The sequence below is a fragment of the Mustela lutreola genome, chromosome 6, assembly GCF_030435805.1.
Source record: "Mustela lutreola isolate mMusLut2 chromosome 6, mMusLut2.pri, whole genome shotgun sequence".
Lineage (NCBI taxonomy): Eukaryota > Metazoa > Chordata > Mammalia > Carnivora > Mustelidae > Mustela > Mustela lutreola.
The window spans coordinates 71041556-71057966 of record NC_081295.1 but is presented as its reverse complement, the minus strand read 5'-3'; the positions used below and the strand labels follow the sequence as shown (position 1 = coordinate 71057966).

At 38.6% G+C, this 16411-nt stretch overlaps 1 protein-coding gene across 8 annotated transcripts in view; it reads left to right on the top strand.

The window, feature by feature from the left end:
- Positions 1 to 16411, top strand: part of L3MBTL3 (L3MBTL histone methyl-lysine binding protein 3) — a 111286-nt gene that overhangs the window by 46755 nt on the left and 48120 nt on the right. For all 8 annotated transcript variants that reach the window (XM_059177582.1, XM_059177575.1, XM_059177577.1 and 5 more), the window contains 2 exons: positions 10087 to 10163; positions 15260 to 15345. In XM_059177582.1, the coding sequence (XP_059033565.1) occupies positions 10087 to 10163; positions 15260 to 15345 (163 nt within the window). The remainder of the gene's footprint in view (positions 1 to 10086; positions 10164 to 15259; positions 15346 to 16411) is intronic.

Below are 16411 nucleotides of genomic sequence, written 5' to 3'. Positions count from 1 at the left end.
AGTGATACTTCAGGGGCGCCTGGCTGGCTCAGTCAGAAGAACTTGTGACTCTTGATCTCAAGGTCATGAGTTTGAGCCCCATGTTGGGTATATAGATTATTTAAATAAATATTTTTAAAAATAAGTGATACTTTAAAGCACTTATTAAAATTTGTTAAAATGAGTGCTTTTTGTTTTTAAAGTTCTGATTCATTTAGGGTGATTTTTATTTTTAGTTTTTGTCTGATTTAAACAAAATGGGTAAATGTTTATTATTTTTTGTGGTCTTAGAAGTATTAGAGAGTTTTAAAAGTGTTAAGTTGTCATAAGATGTGTTTCCTTTAAAAATGTTCTTCTAGAAAAAATTAATGAAAAGCCTAGAAGACTTTGTCACATTCATTTTTCTTTGATGCCAAATGCCTAGGGAATAGGAAAGATACTGGGTTCTTTTTTTAGAAACAGCAGAGAAAAAAGATTTTTTTTAACACTGATTTTTGTGTTTTTATGAGCACAGACTAATTATTTTTAGGACAAAATGTACTTTGAGGATTTACTTATACTTTTAACTGTTGACATGAAATCATATTCTGTTCATTGTCAGACTAGGAGTACAGTGTGTTCTCTTTCTCAGTATGCAATTATGGCACATTGAAAATTGCTTAAATGCATTGGAATTTCTCCAGCTTTATTAAATATTATGTTCTTTGATCTTTGAATTTTGGGATGGGTTTTATCTGTATAAATTACTTGTTTAGGTATATAATTGAGGTTACAAATAAGATTGCTTTCTGAATTTAAAATGGTTTGGAAATGAGATTTTTTTCCCATTTGGATTGAATAGTGATCTTACATCTTTTTTTTTACCTTAGTGGGAGTTGGACAACATGTATCGTTGACCCTTGAACAGTGTAGGGGGCAGGAGTCCTCACCCCCAGTACAGTCACAAATTTGTGTGTAACTTTTGACTCTCCAAAAACTTAATAGCCTGCTGTTGACTAGAAGCCTTACTGATCACATAGCCAGTTGGTGAATTTGTATTTTGCATGCTATGAGTGTTATATACTGTTTTCTTCTAATAAAGAAAGCTAGAGATAAGAAAATATTATTACGAAAATCATAAGGAAGAGAAAACACATTTATAGTACTGTATATATTGGAAAAAAATCCACATACAAGTGGACCCATGCAGTTCAAACATGTATTATTCAAGGGGTCAAGTATATAAATCTGTCTATGTTTGTAGTAGTACAAATGCAATGAAATGTTTCTTCCTTCCAAAGAGGAAAACTGAAAATGTATGCAGAGTTGAAGTAGTTTTTACTAAAGGGGAAATAGTTTATGTTAGAATAAAATTTGCTTTACCTCTGGGTTTCCCATGTGCTTTTATTATTCTGGTAATTGCTAGCAGCTTAATTCTATCCCCTTGACAGTCATTAGACTTATTAGTAATCCTAAGTAGCTTGGAATAGTAGAACTAGGAAGGACTTGAAAGTTGGGGAGCATCACCATCAAGGTGAGGGTGCCGTTGTCCTCCCAGAGCAGTGCCCAGTCTTCCACTGCCTGGAGACTGGGCTCCTCAGCAGAGCGCTGGTGTGAAGGAGCCTCCCCTCCCTTCACCCAGGCACTAGCAAGGAACCTTCCTTTTTTTATATTAACATATAATGTTTATTAGCCCCAGGGGTACAGGTCTGTGAATCGCCAAGGAACCTTCCTTTTAAGAAAAGTTATTTTCATGTGGTCTGGTCTTTTGGGAACTAGGAAGGCACAGTAGGACTTCACTGATTGTTGAGTAGAAAAGCTGTCATAATTGAGACTGCAGCTTCAGCTGTCCCTGAATTTCAGTCTGGTTTCCCAGTTGAGGCAGGGCAAGAAAAAATCAACAAGCAGATCTATGAAAAAGAAGAGTCAAGTTAGTGAATTAGAACAAACAGGGGGCTAGGGCCATTGTCTCTAAGTGTACTTCAAACTTTGTTATTGTTTTTTGGGGGTTGGGGTTTTTTTGGTTTGTTTGTTTGTTTAAAGGTGGCTCTCTTTTATCTCCCCAAAGTAATGTTGAAAAATTTACAGCATGTTGTCCATTTCTGAGAGCAGTGTCAAAGTTAACAGGTTTGTCATCATTTGAGAAGCATGGGTTGATGGTGGTCACAGTTACAGAGATGAAAGGAACCTAGGTAGCTCTGCATTTCTTTCCTGAGGGGCTCAGGGTCTGGGGAGGGGCACAAACCACAGGTTGCACGGTACATGGTTTGTGCTTAGTTTTTAGAACCAACCACTTGCTATTTAAGGTGGTGGGTAGGGGAAGGACTGACTGATTGAATGGAGGGATCTTGGGGAAGGTTTCCTGGAGGATCTGGGATTTGAGCTGGACCATGAAGGATGATAGGAATCAGCTCTTGGATGTTGGGATGGAATATTCCTGGCCAAGGAAAGCATGTGCTTATGTTTAGACCCAGGCGAGCAAACAGAGGTATGTTTGGGGAATGGCAGCCCATCTGTTTAGTAAGTGACTTTACTCGTGTCTAAGCTTTAGCTGCTCCCTTTGCAAAAGGGATAATAATATGTACCTCATGGGTGTTGTGAGGATTAAAATAAAAGTTTAAGAAGCAGAAACCAGTTTGCAGAAGGTTAAAGAGATGGCTACAAGGGACTTCAGGCAGAGAAGGTAGATCCTGGAGGTGAAAACGGATTATGGGGTGTTGGGGGTGGGGGCAGTCAACAGTCAGGGTAGGGTTCCCTGCACAAAAAGAGTTTTGAGCTTAGTTTTCAGGCTGAAGAAATGAGGCCACCATGAGGAAGGTATCTGAGACTGTGGTCCTGTAAGAAGAGCTAACCTGGGGGAGAAAGGAGCTCCCTTCCCCGTCAGCCTGGAGAAGATGAAGAAATGATGGGAAAATTTGAGAGAAACATAATGATGTGGCATCTCCTTTCTCTTTCCCAAGTTTCACTTTTAGTGAAAAATCACGTTTTAAGCTTAAAGCAAATTAATAATATTAAAAACAGCTGCTATGGGGAATGGGCTTGGAAATGAATTAGGGATGAAAAGAACTACTTAACTCAGCCTGATGATGTTTGGGGTTTAGTAGTGAAACACAGAGTAACGGAGGCCCCTGAGAATTGGCGCAGACCCAAACCAGGAAAGCAGGGTTCTGGGAAATAAAGGGAGTCATCATGCTCTGAATTCAGGGAGTAGGCAAGGCCAAGTGGTATGTATTTCTTCAAAGAATCTGGACCATTATTGCTTGAAATGAAGACTTTAGTATTTTCCTTAAGTGAGCATCTTGAAATGTTCTTGTTTGACTCTCTGCCTAGATTTGCAGAGTCCGGAGCGCATGCATTTTGTTGAGCTTTTGGCTGTGATTTGAGAAAACCAGTATCTCTTTCTTTTCACCTGAAAGTCTTGGTGAAATCTCTTAACCTCTTTCTGTTTTCATAAAATCAATATCTTAGCATCTACTCTCTTTATCATTATATTAACATAAGTTTTTCGTGAGTGATTTCTTTGGATTCTGACCTTTTCGAAGTCTACCTGTCGAGGTCTGACTGGATCTTAGGAGTCTTCATGAATAATTTTCACTCGCTTATGAAATGGACTTTTTTTTTTTAATTGAGATTTATTTATTTATTTTTGAGAGAGCACATGACTTTGTGCAAGCAGCGGGAGGGGCAGAGAGAGAATCCCCCAAGAAGACTCCCCACTAAGTACAGAACCCAACACAGGCTCCGTCTCATGACCCTGAGATCATAACCTGAACTGAAATCAAGAGTCGGGACCCTTCACCAACACTTCACCAGCTAAGCCACCCAGGTGCCCCTGAAATGGACTTAAAAAAGTGTTTGACATGGACTTCCTTGATGATTTTTTAGAAACCCAAAAGAACGAAGGAGGGGGGGTACAATGATCAACAGCTCAAACATCTCACCATCAGTCATTCGTCTATAATTACATTTCTTTCTGGTTCCGTTTCTGCTTTTGAACACTAGATGGGACTAAGAGATGACTTCTTTGACAGTAGTAGTAGCAGAAAGGATTTCACAGGCTTCCAACTTCCTTCTCAATGAAGTGTTGGCTGATGGGCAGAGTGTGAGTACAATAGATGAAAACAGGGCCATTTCTGTTTTCTCTACTGAGATGGTTTCCTGTTGATTTTAAATGGTAACTTTGATCAGTATTTAGGCAGCATTAAAACCTTACATAAAATTCGAGTAGTACAGGAATGTATCGCTGAGATATACCATAGTATTTTTCTTAATTGCAGTTTATAGAGAAATGCAATAAAATCGAAAGAATTAGTAATGTTGCAGTTCTTACTGTAATCACCATGAGCCTGGCAGGTAATTATAAAAACTATTTGCTAGCTGTATTAGATTGGGAAGAAAGAAATTAGACAAATGTTGTATATGTTTTCTTTTTATTATTTTTCATGAGCGCTATGTGAATTATTGCCTTTCTCTAAAATAAAATAAGAATTTCTCTGAAATAGAGGCAATACATAATCAGTAATAATCCATAACCAAATGAGTGTCTAAGTAAAGAGTAGAGTATCTGGAAATAGAGTTTTATAGCCTTGTTTATATAATTTATAACAATGTTTTTATTTTATTCATTTCCAGTGTAGTTAACATACAGTGTTATATTAGTTTCAGGTATACAATGCAGTGACTCAGCAATTACACACATTACTCAGGGGTCATCAAGAAAAGTGTATCCCTAATCCCCTTCACCTGGTTCCCCTATGCCCCCCACCCACCTCCCCTCTGGAAACCATAAGTTTGTGCTCTGTAGTTAAGAGTGTTTTTTGGTTTCCCTACCCCCCTCCCCTTTTTTTCCCTTAAATTCCACATAGGAGTGAAATGTGGCATTTGTCTCTCTCAAATTTGACTTACTTTGCTTAGCATTACACTCTTTAGCTCTATCCATATTGTTGCAAATGGGATAATTTAACTCTTTATGGCTTAATAATATTCCATTATATATATTTACCATATCTTTATCCATTCATCAATTGTTGGACACTTGGGCTGCTTCCATAATTTGACTATTGTAAATAATGCTGTGATAAACATAAGTGTACCCGTATAGTGTTTTTGTATTCTTTGGGTAAATACCCAAGAGTGATTTACTGGATCATATGATATTTCTGTTTTTAATTTTTTTAAAAGACGTTATTTATGTATTTGAGAGAGAGAGAGATCACAAGTAGACAGAGAGACAGGTGGGGGTGTTGAGGAAGCAGGCTCCCTGCTGAGCAGAGAGCCGACTCGGGACTCAATCCCAGGACCCTGGGATCATGACCTGAACTGAAGGCAGAGGCTTAACCCACTGAGCCACCCAAGCACCCTGCTTTTAATTTTTTTAGGAATGTCCATATTGTTTTCCACAGTGGCTACACCAGTGTATATTCCCACAACAGAATGTATTTTAGGGAATTATATATTAAAATATATTTTATGAAATTATATCATTGTAAGATATGTACCAGTTTTGTATGGACTTAGCATTGACCTAGCAGTGTTTGTTTTGTTTTCAGATTTCTAAAATAATGACATACACATATATACATAACCCTAATACATAGATTAAGAGAAGTACTGGTGTGGGGAAGGGTGGTAGGAGATAACAAGTGAATAAAAGAAGAGAAAGGTAGAAACCTTTAACTATAAATTTAAAGGTATATTTCACTGAAATAATTCTGAGAAATATCCACACTAAAAATTGGGGCTCAGGGGCGCCTGGGTGGCTCAGTGGGTTAAGCCGCTGCCTTCGGCTCAGGTCATGATCTCAGGGTCCTGGAATCGAGTCCCGCATCGGGCTCTCTGCTCAGCAGGGAGCCTGCTTCCTCCTCTCTCTCTCTCTCTGCCTACTTGTGATCTCTCTCTGTCAAATAAATAAATAAAATCTTTAAAAAAAAAAATTGGGGCTCAGGGCACCTGCACGGCTCAGTGGGTTAAGCCTCTGCCTTCGGCTCAGGTCATGATCTCAGGGTCCTGGGATCAAGCCCCACATTGGGCTCTCTGCTCAGCAGAGAGCCTGCTTCCTGCCCCCCACCCCTTCTTTGCCTGGCTCTCTGCCTACTTGTGATCGCTCTCTGTCAAATAAATATAAGATCTTTAAAAAAAAATGGGGGCTCTATCAACTCACTTTGATACTGTTCAGGGCTACTAATTTGAAAGTTGGTTTGTAAAGAGGTGACTATATATTGATCTCATTCACTTAGAGCATTTTTTAGAAAGTTCTTTGTTTTTCACTAGTCATAAGACTTTTTTACTCACCAGAAACTCTAGCCACTGTGTTACCTTTCTGACTTTTCTTTTTCCATTCAGAGAGGAGTGTGTTGAGATTTCCTGATCTTTTAGGACAGACTCAGTGGATCTGGTTAATAGAGCAAGACTGGACTTCTTGGCATCCTTTAGACCAACATTTTCCAAACTGTGTTCTGCAGAACACTAGCATTCCACATGATGTTAATGGACTGTCCACTAAAGCACTATTTTATAGTTAAATATTTTTAGGAAATGCTAGGTTAAATAATTTGAAACTTGTTTGTTTATGATATAACTTGACAGTCTTTAATACACTAATGATGCATTAAATCTCTCAATCATTTAGCCCTGATTTTTTTAAGCTTCATTACACCCTTTAACTTTGAAAACTCCAATAAGAAATATTCTACAACTTTTTTTAAACAGACTTTAATTGTCATGTGTCTTTAGGTGCCTATACATTTATTATATAATCCTGTTATATAACTCCTCCATTGTAACTGTAGCCTCCTCTGCCTTATATTGTGTTTGCCTGGCAAAATCCCAACCCTGGTTGAACTAATTTTGTGCCCACTTGAGTGAACTAACTTTGTGCCCACTATGAGTGATTGAATGTAGCTAGAGAAAGGTGCAAGGTGCTCACTCGTCTAAAGTCCCATTCATGACTGCTAACGTCAGGTGGGCATTAATGCTTTCCCATAATCCTGCTCAACAGATTCCCGTCGTTCTTCCAGATCACTAAAGTCCACTCCATTGTTTCCTTCAAACCTCTCTCACTTCCTTCCCTACCCTCCCTCAACTGATAACTTTGTTTCCTGGTCAGTGAGAAAAAAGACCGCCAGCAGAGATCTCTGGGTGCTCCCACTGTCTTGTCTGGTGGGTATATTCTCTGCCCATAGACCAAACCCTCTCTGTGATTGTTGGGTGCAGTGCCTGTCTGTGCCTTAGGAGCCCACTCTCATGCCAGAGATTCCATTCCCTCTCACTGAGTCATTTCTCTCTTCTGCATCAATAGGTCATCCCTCTCTGCTAAATTATTCTTATCAGTATCCAAATAAGAGAAGGGATTTGGGGGTTTTTGATACCCCTGGTAGACCTACCACCTAGAACACTACCCTTATCATGGTCATTGCTCAGCATATAGTTCTTGAATAAATGAAGTAATACTTCCCATCTTTTTTAAAGAGTTTTATTTTAAAGCAATTCTAAACATTTTTAAAGCAATTCTAAACTTAAAAAATAGTACAGAGGAGGGCACCTGGCTCAGTCAGTAGGGAATGCAACTCTTGATCTCAGAGTTGTGACTTTGAGCCCCCTGTTGGGGGATAGAGTTTACTTGAAAATAAAAAAGTACAGAAAATTTCCATATATGCCTCACTCAGCTTTCCCCTCTGGATTTCCCAACTTAAGACAAACAAAAACAAAAGCAGTAAGATTCCTTTTGCTCTTGGTTTCCTTTTAAAACAGCTCCTAAAGCATGTCGACTCCATTTGTCATCCATCCATTTTACTCTTAAACCCACTCTATTCCAGGGGTGCCTGGGTGGTGTGGACAGTTGAGCGTCTGTCTGACTTCTTGGTTGGGCTCAGGTCTTGCTCTCAGGGTCATGGGATCAAACCCAGGCTCTGTGCTCAGCGCAGTCTGCTCGAGTATCTCTCTCCCTCCTTCACCCTGTGCTCCTCCCCATCTCCCCACCTAAAATAGATAAATACTTTTTAAAAAACCAACCCTCCCTATTCCAGTTTCTGTCCTTTCATTTTTTTTTCCAATTTTTTTCCAATTTTTTCCAATTTTTTTTCCAAATTTTCATGGCAATTTCTTTTTTTTTTTATTTATTTTCAGCGTAACAGTATTCATTATTTTTGCACCATACCCAGTGCTCTGTGCAATCCGTGCCCTCTCCAATACCCCTGGTTCCCCAGACCTCCTACCCCCGCCCCTTCAAACCCCTCAGATTGTTTTTCAGAGTCCATAGTCTCTCATGGTTCAACTCCCCTTCCAATTTACCTCAACTCCCTTCTCCTCTCCATCTCCCCTTGTCCTCCATACTATTTGTTATGCTCCACAAAATAAGTGAAACCATAAATTGACTCTCTCTGCTTGACTTATTTCACTCAGCATCATCTCTTCCAGTCCCGTCCATGTTGCTACAAAAGATGGGTATTCATCCTTTCTGATGGAAGCATAACACTCCATAGTGTCTGTCCTATCTTATCCCCAATTCCATCAGAACACCCTTGTCAAGAATGCTAAAGACCTTTACATTGGTAAATCCAGTGATCAATTCTGGTTTCTTCTCTTCTTTGATTTTGACTCAGCATTGACTTCTTTCTTTCTTCCCTTCACTTATTTTCTAGACATTTCTTCATGAACGTCTTTCCCTCCTACCTCTTCTATTCTCTCTCTGTATTCATTGACCAGATGGCCTCGTCTCTGTTCATGACTTTAAATATCATCCGAAATGCTGATGACTCACTTTCACATTTGTGTTTTTACCCTTGATCTTGTCTTTGAACTCCAGATTTTTGTGCTCATTATCTCTTTGACTTCTTAACCTATTTGTCAAACATATGTTGATAACAAAACTTTTCACCATTCGCAATGCTAAAGACCATGTCTGCAGTCTTCCCATCTCGGGAAATGGTCCTGCATTCTTCCTGTGGCCCATGCCCTAGACCTTGGAATGTTTTTGACTTCTTCACATCACTCACATTCTGTATCAAATGCACCAGCATATTCTGTTGGTTTTTTCTTTAAAGTATAGACCTAAAAACATGATCACTTCTTATTACCTTTATCAGCAGCACTTTGGTCCAGGTCACCCTCATCAACTCTGGAAAAGGCATTCTAAGAGCCTCATCTCATTTCCAGTGTGCTTAATTGTCTGCCAAGCAATCAGAATAATTACTTCAAAACATAAATTAGATTATGCCACTCTTCTGCCTAAAACCCCATGCATGATATTTTAGTGAACATCATTTTACTCTAAGTAAGATCCCAAGACCTTATCATGCCTAAAGACCCTTCCTGATATTATTGCCTATTCTCTGCTTTCCTCAGTCTATTCCTGACATAGCCCTGAGACTCCCAATTCATAGCCTTGTTACTTGCTGTTCCTTCTGCCTGAAATGGCTTTTTTCTTATGCATTTGAGTGGCGCAGTTCTCTTTCTTCACTTTCTTTAGGTGTCACCTTATTTGAGAAGCCCCTTTGACTCTACTGTATAAAGGGTTTTTCCATTTTTGCTCTCTGCCTCTTTCTTCCACTTCCTGTCCACATAGTGTTCTGCCTCCAGAGTACATATTTTATTAATTTATTTCTTGTCTCTTCCCGGTATACTGAAGATCCTGCGATCCTGCGGAGGCAGGAACTTTGTACATGTTTTATGTGCTACTGTATCCTCCTTGTCTGTGCTAGTGTCTGATGCATTGTAACTGCTCAGTGTTTAAAATGAACGAGCGAGCAAATGAATGTTGCACGTTAAGTTCTCGAGTACATAGAACAGGTTTGATCAGGAGCAAGGACTCAGATGCCACATAATGCATGCTGCTGAAGAGTCTTATGAAAATACAAGCTTGACTGAAGGAAAGATGGCAGAGGGGAGAAGAGAGTGAGGATAGGAAGGGGCTACCCCGTCTTAATACCTGGTCTCTGCCATTGTGACAGATGATAGAAATAGTACGCTTTGCTTTTTGAGGGTGATCAAGCTTCCTGCTTTTTACATGTTTGTCCTTACAGATGCTGAATAATTTTAGCTTGCTTGTGTATATGATTATTTATGTACACATTTACTTGTATCTGAGAATTTATCCTGGTAATTACAGTTTTGTGGTTTATATAACTACAGGTGTGAAGCATCAAGTCCACATATTCATCCAGTTGGTTGGTGTAAAGAACATAGAAGAACACTTATTACTCCACCAGGTTTGTATTTATTATGTGTCTGCTATTTTTTAAAAGATTTTATCTACTTATCTCTCAGAGAGAGATCAGAATTAGGGGGAACAGCAGGCAGAGGGAGGAGCAGGCTCCCTGCCGAGCAGGAAACCTGATGCAGGGCTCAATCCCAGGATCCTGGGATCATGACCTTGAGGCAAAGGCAGACGCTTAACCGACTGAGCCACCAGGTGCCCCTTATTGTCTAATATTATTTTTCATATGCATCAGGAGTCTGCAAACTTTTTCCATAAAGGGCCAGATAGAACATATTTATGACTTTGTAGGCCATATGATCTCTGTCATAACTACTCGATTCAGTTTTAGCAGCCCTAAATGATACAGAAACGAATGAACGTAGTTACGTCTGAGTAAAACTTCATTTGCAAAGAACAGGCAGCTGGCCTGCAAGTGGCAGTTTGCTGACCTCCAGTCTGGAAGTATATACATTGGTTTAGTCCATAACAGAGTATCAAAGGTTGTCTTCTTTGGAAGATAAGTTCTTTTATTTTTATTTTTTTTAATTTTTTAAAAGAGTTTATTTATTAGAGAGAGAGCACATACATACGTGTGGTCTGGGGGGAAGGACACAGGGAGAGGGAGAAGCAGACTCCCTGCTGAGCAGGGAGCTTGTGGGGGCTCAGCCCCAGGGCCCTGAGATCACGACCAGAACTGAAGGCAGGCACTTAACCCACTGAGCTACTCAGGTGCCCCAAGTTCTTCTTTTAAAAGGTCTTTTATTTCTCAAGTTGAAATTCATTTCTAGACCTTGCATTAATCTACATTGAAATATATTGTCTAACCACAGAAGTGAATTGTCTAAAGCTTTAATGAACATAGAGAAATGGGCATAGGGGACAGCACTGTGGATGGAGCCTTGACCCACATGTGAGTCCGTTCTGAGAAACACACAGTGCTCACGTTTAAGTGAGAACTTGAGGCTTCAGGTTTTTTGTTTTTTTGTTTTTTTTTTTTTTTTAATAACCTGGCTCAGAACTCACATACTCACTTTTCCTTTTTCTCTTGGGTTGTTGTTTCCAAAATTGATTTTGCACCTTTTTGCTGGTAGTACCTCTTCTCTGTTCTCTGTGCTATATAGATACTTCAGTGTCTGCTTCCAGCCCTGTGGCCCCCTCTCCGCTTCCTCACGCCACTTTGAGAGTGAATGGTGTAAGGCTGACAAATGGGCTCTCTGTCCTCGGTCACGTTGAGTTTATTTTCATGTGCATAATCAAGACAGCAGGTTTCCAAGCATATGCCTTTCGAAGGAGCCACCTGGGTGAAAAGGCAGGGGTATCGGCTGGTGGAAAGTGTCACTGTCTTGTGTGTGTGTGGTTACTTATGGGTACTTGTGTGAGTGATGACAACTTCCGTTGTCACAGGCAAAGGATAGCTGCTTAGTTTGCTTAGAGCTGATTTGTGGATGTTGATGGCAGCAAAGACTCAGCTTGGAGCTTCCAGTACTTGTTTCATTCCGTTCCAACAGCTGATTGCAGGTTGTCTCCAATTCCTCGGTACCATGTCTTAGTCTCTGATCATTTACTCACCCAGGGGACCACTTCTGTCATGCTAGGGATGGCTGAGATGAGTCTTTTCTGCTTTCTGACTTTTCTCCTGTGTGAAGGGACAAAAGCCCCTGTCCTTTACTGATTTATGGAGCTGTCTTGAAGATGAAAGGGCATTAGCATAAACAATGAAGTGTTAAAGCAAGATATTAACAGTTTCATGGCTCAACGGTCGAGCTGCCCGGAAGATTTTTCCCGGATGGCTCTCCTGTGTCCCACGGCTTACGTAGTGTTAGGAGCCGGTGAATGGTGATGGCATAGTTACCTGTGTGCCACTGTTAGCATCTGAGTTGCTTGGAGGATTCTTTTAGATTGCCCAATTTAGTCTTGATCCATTTTTTCCTTTCTTTCCCACCTTTTTGGTCATAATCAGAGATCTGACAAGAGAACCAGTGAACAGGAGGTTCCTCGTTATGTCTTCACAGCACTGGCTTAAGTACTGTGGGAAGGGCTGGTGTCAGGCATTGTTGTTGACTTACATTGGGAGGCAGATAACCAAGTCATCGGTCTCCTTCTGTGGACTTTTATAACTTAGTGGAAGAGAAAAGCCATAGCTTTTTGACAAATTTTAACAATCCGAACTTCATGTTCAAAAGTACCAAACGCTGACAACAAAGATACGCTTTCTCCCGTCCTTTTTCCTCCCAGAGGCAGCTGCCCCTTCGGCCACCCTTGCCACATCCTTGATCAGTCCTCTCAGCTGCCCTGCTAGACGCCCCATGTTCATGTTTTCTTTGAAACATGTAGCATGTCTACTGTTGTTTTTCCAAAATTAAAGTCTTGGTGACTTTTAAAATTATTTTCTTTTGAATTATCCAATTGTACATTAATACATGCTTGTTCTGAAAACTTGAGAGTGAAAATAGAGGTAATGGCTGTTCGCTCTCATAATAGTTTAAGAGTTTGTCCCTCTCTCTCTCCAGAAGAATCTTTTTGCCTCTCTGTATACAGATTTCTATGCATGTGCAGTCAGCTTTAATATTACTAAAATTTTGCAAGATACGGTCCTTAAAATATATTGTAAAATATTTGTATTCATAGAGATATGGTTGCATAATACTTAGTCTTAAACCTTTATTTTGAAACAACTTCAAGGTACAGAAAAGGTACAAGAATAGTAGAAATCATCTATGCCCTTGACCCAAAGACCCATTCAAGTTCCTCAGTCTTATCAGTGATGTCATTTGTTCTAAAAGGATCAGACATTGCACTCAGGTGTTACATCCCTCTACTCCCCTTCAGTTACGTTTTTTTTTTACTTTCATGTAAGTATGTTTAAGGATTACAGATTAGTCATTTTGTTGTTGTATTTTAAAGATTTTATGTATAATTTATTTATTTGAGCAACAGAGTGAGTGCATGAGCCAGGGGAGAGATCGAGGGACAGATAGACTCCTCGCTGAGCTTGGAGCCTGATGTGGGGCTCTGATTCCAGGACCCTGAGATGATGAGCTGAGCTGAAGTCAGACACTTAACTAACTGAGCCATCCAGGAGCCCCACAGATTAGTCATTTTGTAGGATGCCACTTAATTTGGATATGCTTAGCATTTCCACTTTATTAGATCCGGGTTATATATTTGGGCAGGAATATCACAGAAACGGTGCTGTGTGCTCACTGCATCCTCTCAGGTGGCATACGAAGTCAGTTTGTCTCATTCCTTGATTTTTTAACATTAATTGATCAAGGTGGTGTTTGCCAGGGGCATTTGGGTGGCTTAGTCGGTTAAGCATCCAAGTCTTGATTTGGCTCAGGTCATGATCTCAGGGTCCTGGGATTGAGCCCTGCATTGGGCTCTCTGCTCTATTCAGAGTCTACTTGAGGATTCTCTCTCTTTCTCCCTCTGCCCCTCCCCCTGCTTGTGTGTACATATACACTCTCTCTAAAATAAATTTTAAAAATCTTAAAAAAAAAAAAAAAAGATGGTGTTTGCCAGGCTTCTTCACTAACATAATTTTTTTCCCTCTCTAATTAATAAGTATTTTGTAGAGAGATAATTTGAGATTGTATAAATATCCTGTACTTCATCCCAGCATTACTCACTAGTTTTAACATCTGTTGATATTTCTAGTACGAATTATTATTCTGACAGCTGCTAAATGCTAATTTTCTATTCCTTGTACATAATTAGCTGATATTCTTCTATAAAAAATAACTTTTTCATCTTTGCATTTATTCATTCAGTTAATTTATTTATCTCTGCATGGACTCATACATTACTGTTTTTATCAATGAGTTATAATCTCTAACCAGTATTATTTACTTCCATGTCCAGATTTTCTCACATTTGGCTGTAGGAGTCCCTTTAAGCTGTTACTATGTCCTTTGACATGTTCTAATCATTTTTTGAGAACTTCCTACTTTCTGGTATAGCTAGGCTTATTTTGTACTTTCCCTGATTCAAACTAAAATCTGAAGTAGGTGTGCTTCTTGCTGCTGGTATGATACTACTTCTGTCCTCTCAGATGACATAGTTAGGAAACACACTCATGTAAAAATATTTTTAAAATATATTTATGTATCTATTTAGACATTGAAAACAATGAATTTATATCCTTAGCTCCAATTCATATCAAAGACCCCTAAGTTTATTCTAGTTTCCTACTTTGTCTATTTATACCTCTTTTTTCAGTCGGTAAGAAGTCTGCCTTCTTTTATCTCAGTATATTTACCTATTTTTTCCAGTCCTCTTTATGTTAATTCCTGCTCATGCCTGCCTAATGGATTTTGGACTCTGGAGGAAACAAAAGGAGGCCAGAGGAAAGAGGAATAGTTATTTCTACATATTCTTTGAACACTGTTCCATGACCTGGGGCACTTGGGTGACTCAGCTGGTTGGGCTTCCCCATCCTTGGTTTTACTCAAGGTTGTGAGATTGAGCCCCCCGCGCTGTAGGGCTCTGAGCTCAGCATGTAGTCTGCTTGGGATTCTCTCTCCCATTCCCTCTCCCTCCCTCACTGCGTCTCTCTACATTCACACTCTCTAAAAATAAAATAAACCTAAAAAAAAAAAAAAACCCTACCTATGACTTGATTTTTGTTTGTTTGACCTAATAATATGATGATATATCTGGAATATGTCACATATTAGTGTATGTAAATCTGCCTCATTCTTCTTAACAAGTGCTTTCTATTCCCTATGTATTATATATATGACACATAACGAACAACTGTGCATTGTCTGTATATACATGAGATTTTCCTAGATTAGTAGAATTGGACAGTAAAGGGTACTTTTGTTTGTGTGTATCTGTATATAGGACTTACCTGAGGATATAAATTATATGTATATGTATATCTTAAATTTTCATTTAAAAGGTAATAGAGGAGTCTTGATCAAGATGAAAGTAATATAGTTATTAAACAGTTCTGAGTGTATTATTCAGTTTAAAGTGATTATGTGGGATAGGAACATAATTTCTTAGGTTATAGTAATAATATATCCTAATTTTACAGGTCAGTTTGTGGTTCTCACTATCATTTTGGTGAAACCTGACAGGATTTACTTTTTTCTTTCTTAGGTTATCCAAATGTGAAACATTTTTCTTGGGATAAATACTTAGAAGAAACCAATTCTTTACCTGCTCCTGCAAGAGCTTTCAAAGTGGTGAGTTAATCTGTTTTACACTATTTGATTAATTTGTGTTGGCAATGGTGTACATTCATTGAAATTCAAGAACAGAAACAGAGAGTACAAGTGAACCAGAAGAGGAAAGGGAGGGAAACAGAAGACCACAGAAGATGTTTTTGACTTCTTACAATTGTGAAAGTCAAAGTTATTACTGGGGTTTTTGTTGTTTGCATCCAGAAAATACTTTCATTTTGGACCTGTCTCCTTGGAAAATAGGTATGGAATGAGTTGTTGTGGTCTTATGGCAAACTTCTATTTTTCCAGGTAGATGTTCTGAAAAACCAAAACAAGATAGGATATTTTCTAATGAAAATTGTATTTAACCGTTCCTTTAGATTTGTTTATGGCAAGCTGAGTTGCTGTTTTTCATTTTATTGCTATTAATCAGCATGTTTAATTATCAAAATACAAGGTCACCTGCTTATTTTAATAGTATCTTTCTAACTGGAGTCATTGCATCTTACATATAACTCGGTAAGATTCAAAGTAAACCTCATTTCTTTGCAAGGGAAAAATAAGTAATGAAATGTATTTAAAAAATTTTTTATTTCTAGGGGGTTTATAAAAAAAAAAAATTTTTATTTCTAAAAGCTTCTTTTATAATTTCTAGTTTTCTGTGAATTTAAAGAAAACCATATTAAGTATTTAAAAAATATTTTAATGTCACATAATTAGTCTGTCATAAACCTCACTTTTCTTTAAGTGATTTTCTTGCGTATAAATTGCTAGAGTTTTTAATGATAGAATTAATTAGAGGTATGGGCCCAAATATAGAAAAGAACATCAAAATTTTTGAAAGAAAAAAGCATATTACATAAAGAAAAGCCATGTAAAAACAGCATATCTGATAGTAAATTTAGGATTTAAAAATGAATAGAGTTATGACCTACTTAAGAATTTTTACCTGACTCTCTGACTTCAACTCAAGCTGTTACAAAGAAGAACTTGCATTGCAGTTTGCTTTGAACTGGATAAAATCACATCAGTATCTGCCTGCATGTCTCCTGTCACAATGATACCAAAGAGATAACTATGACTTCTC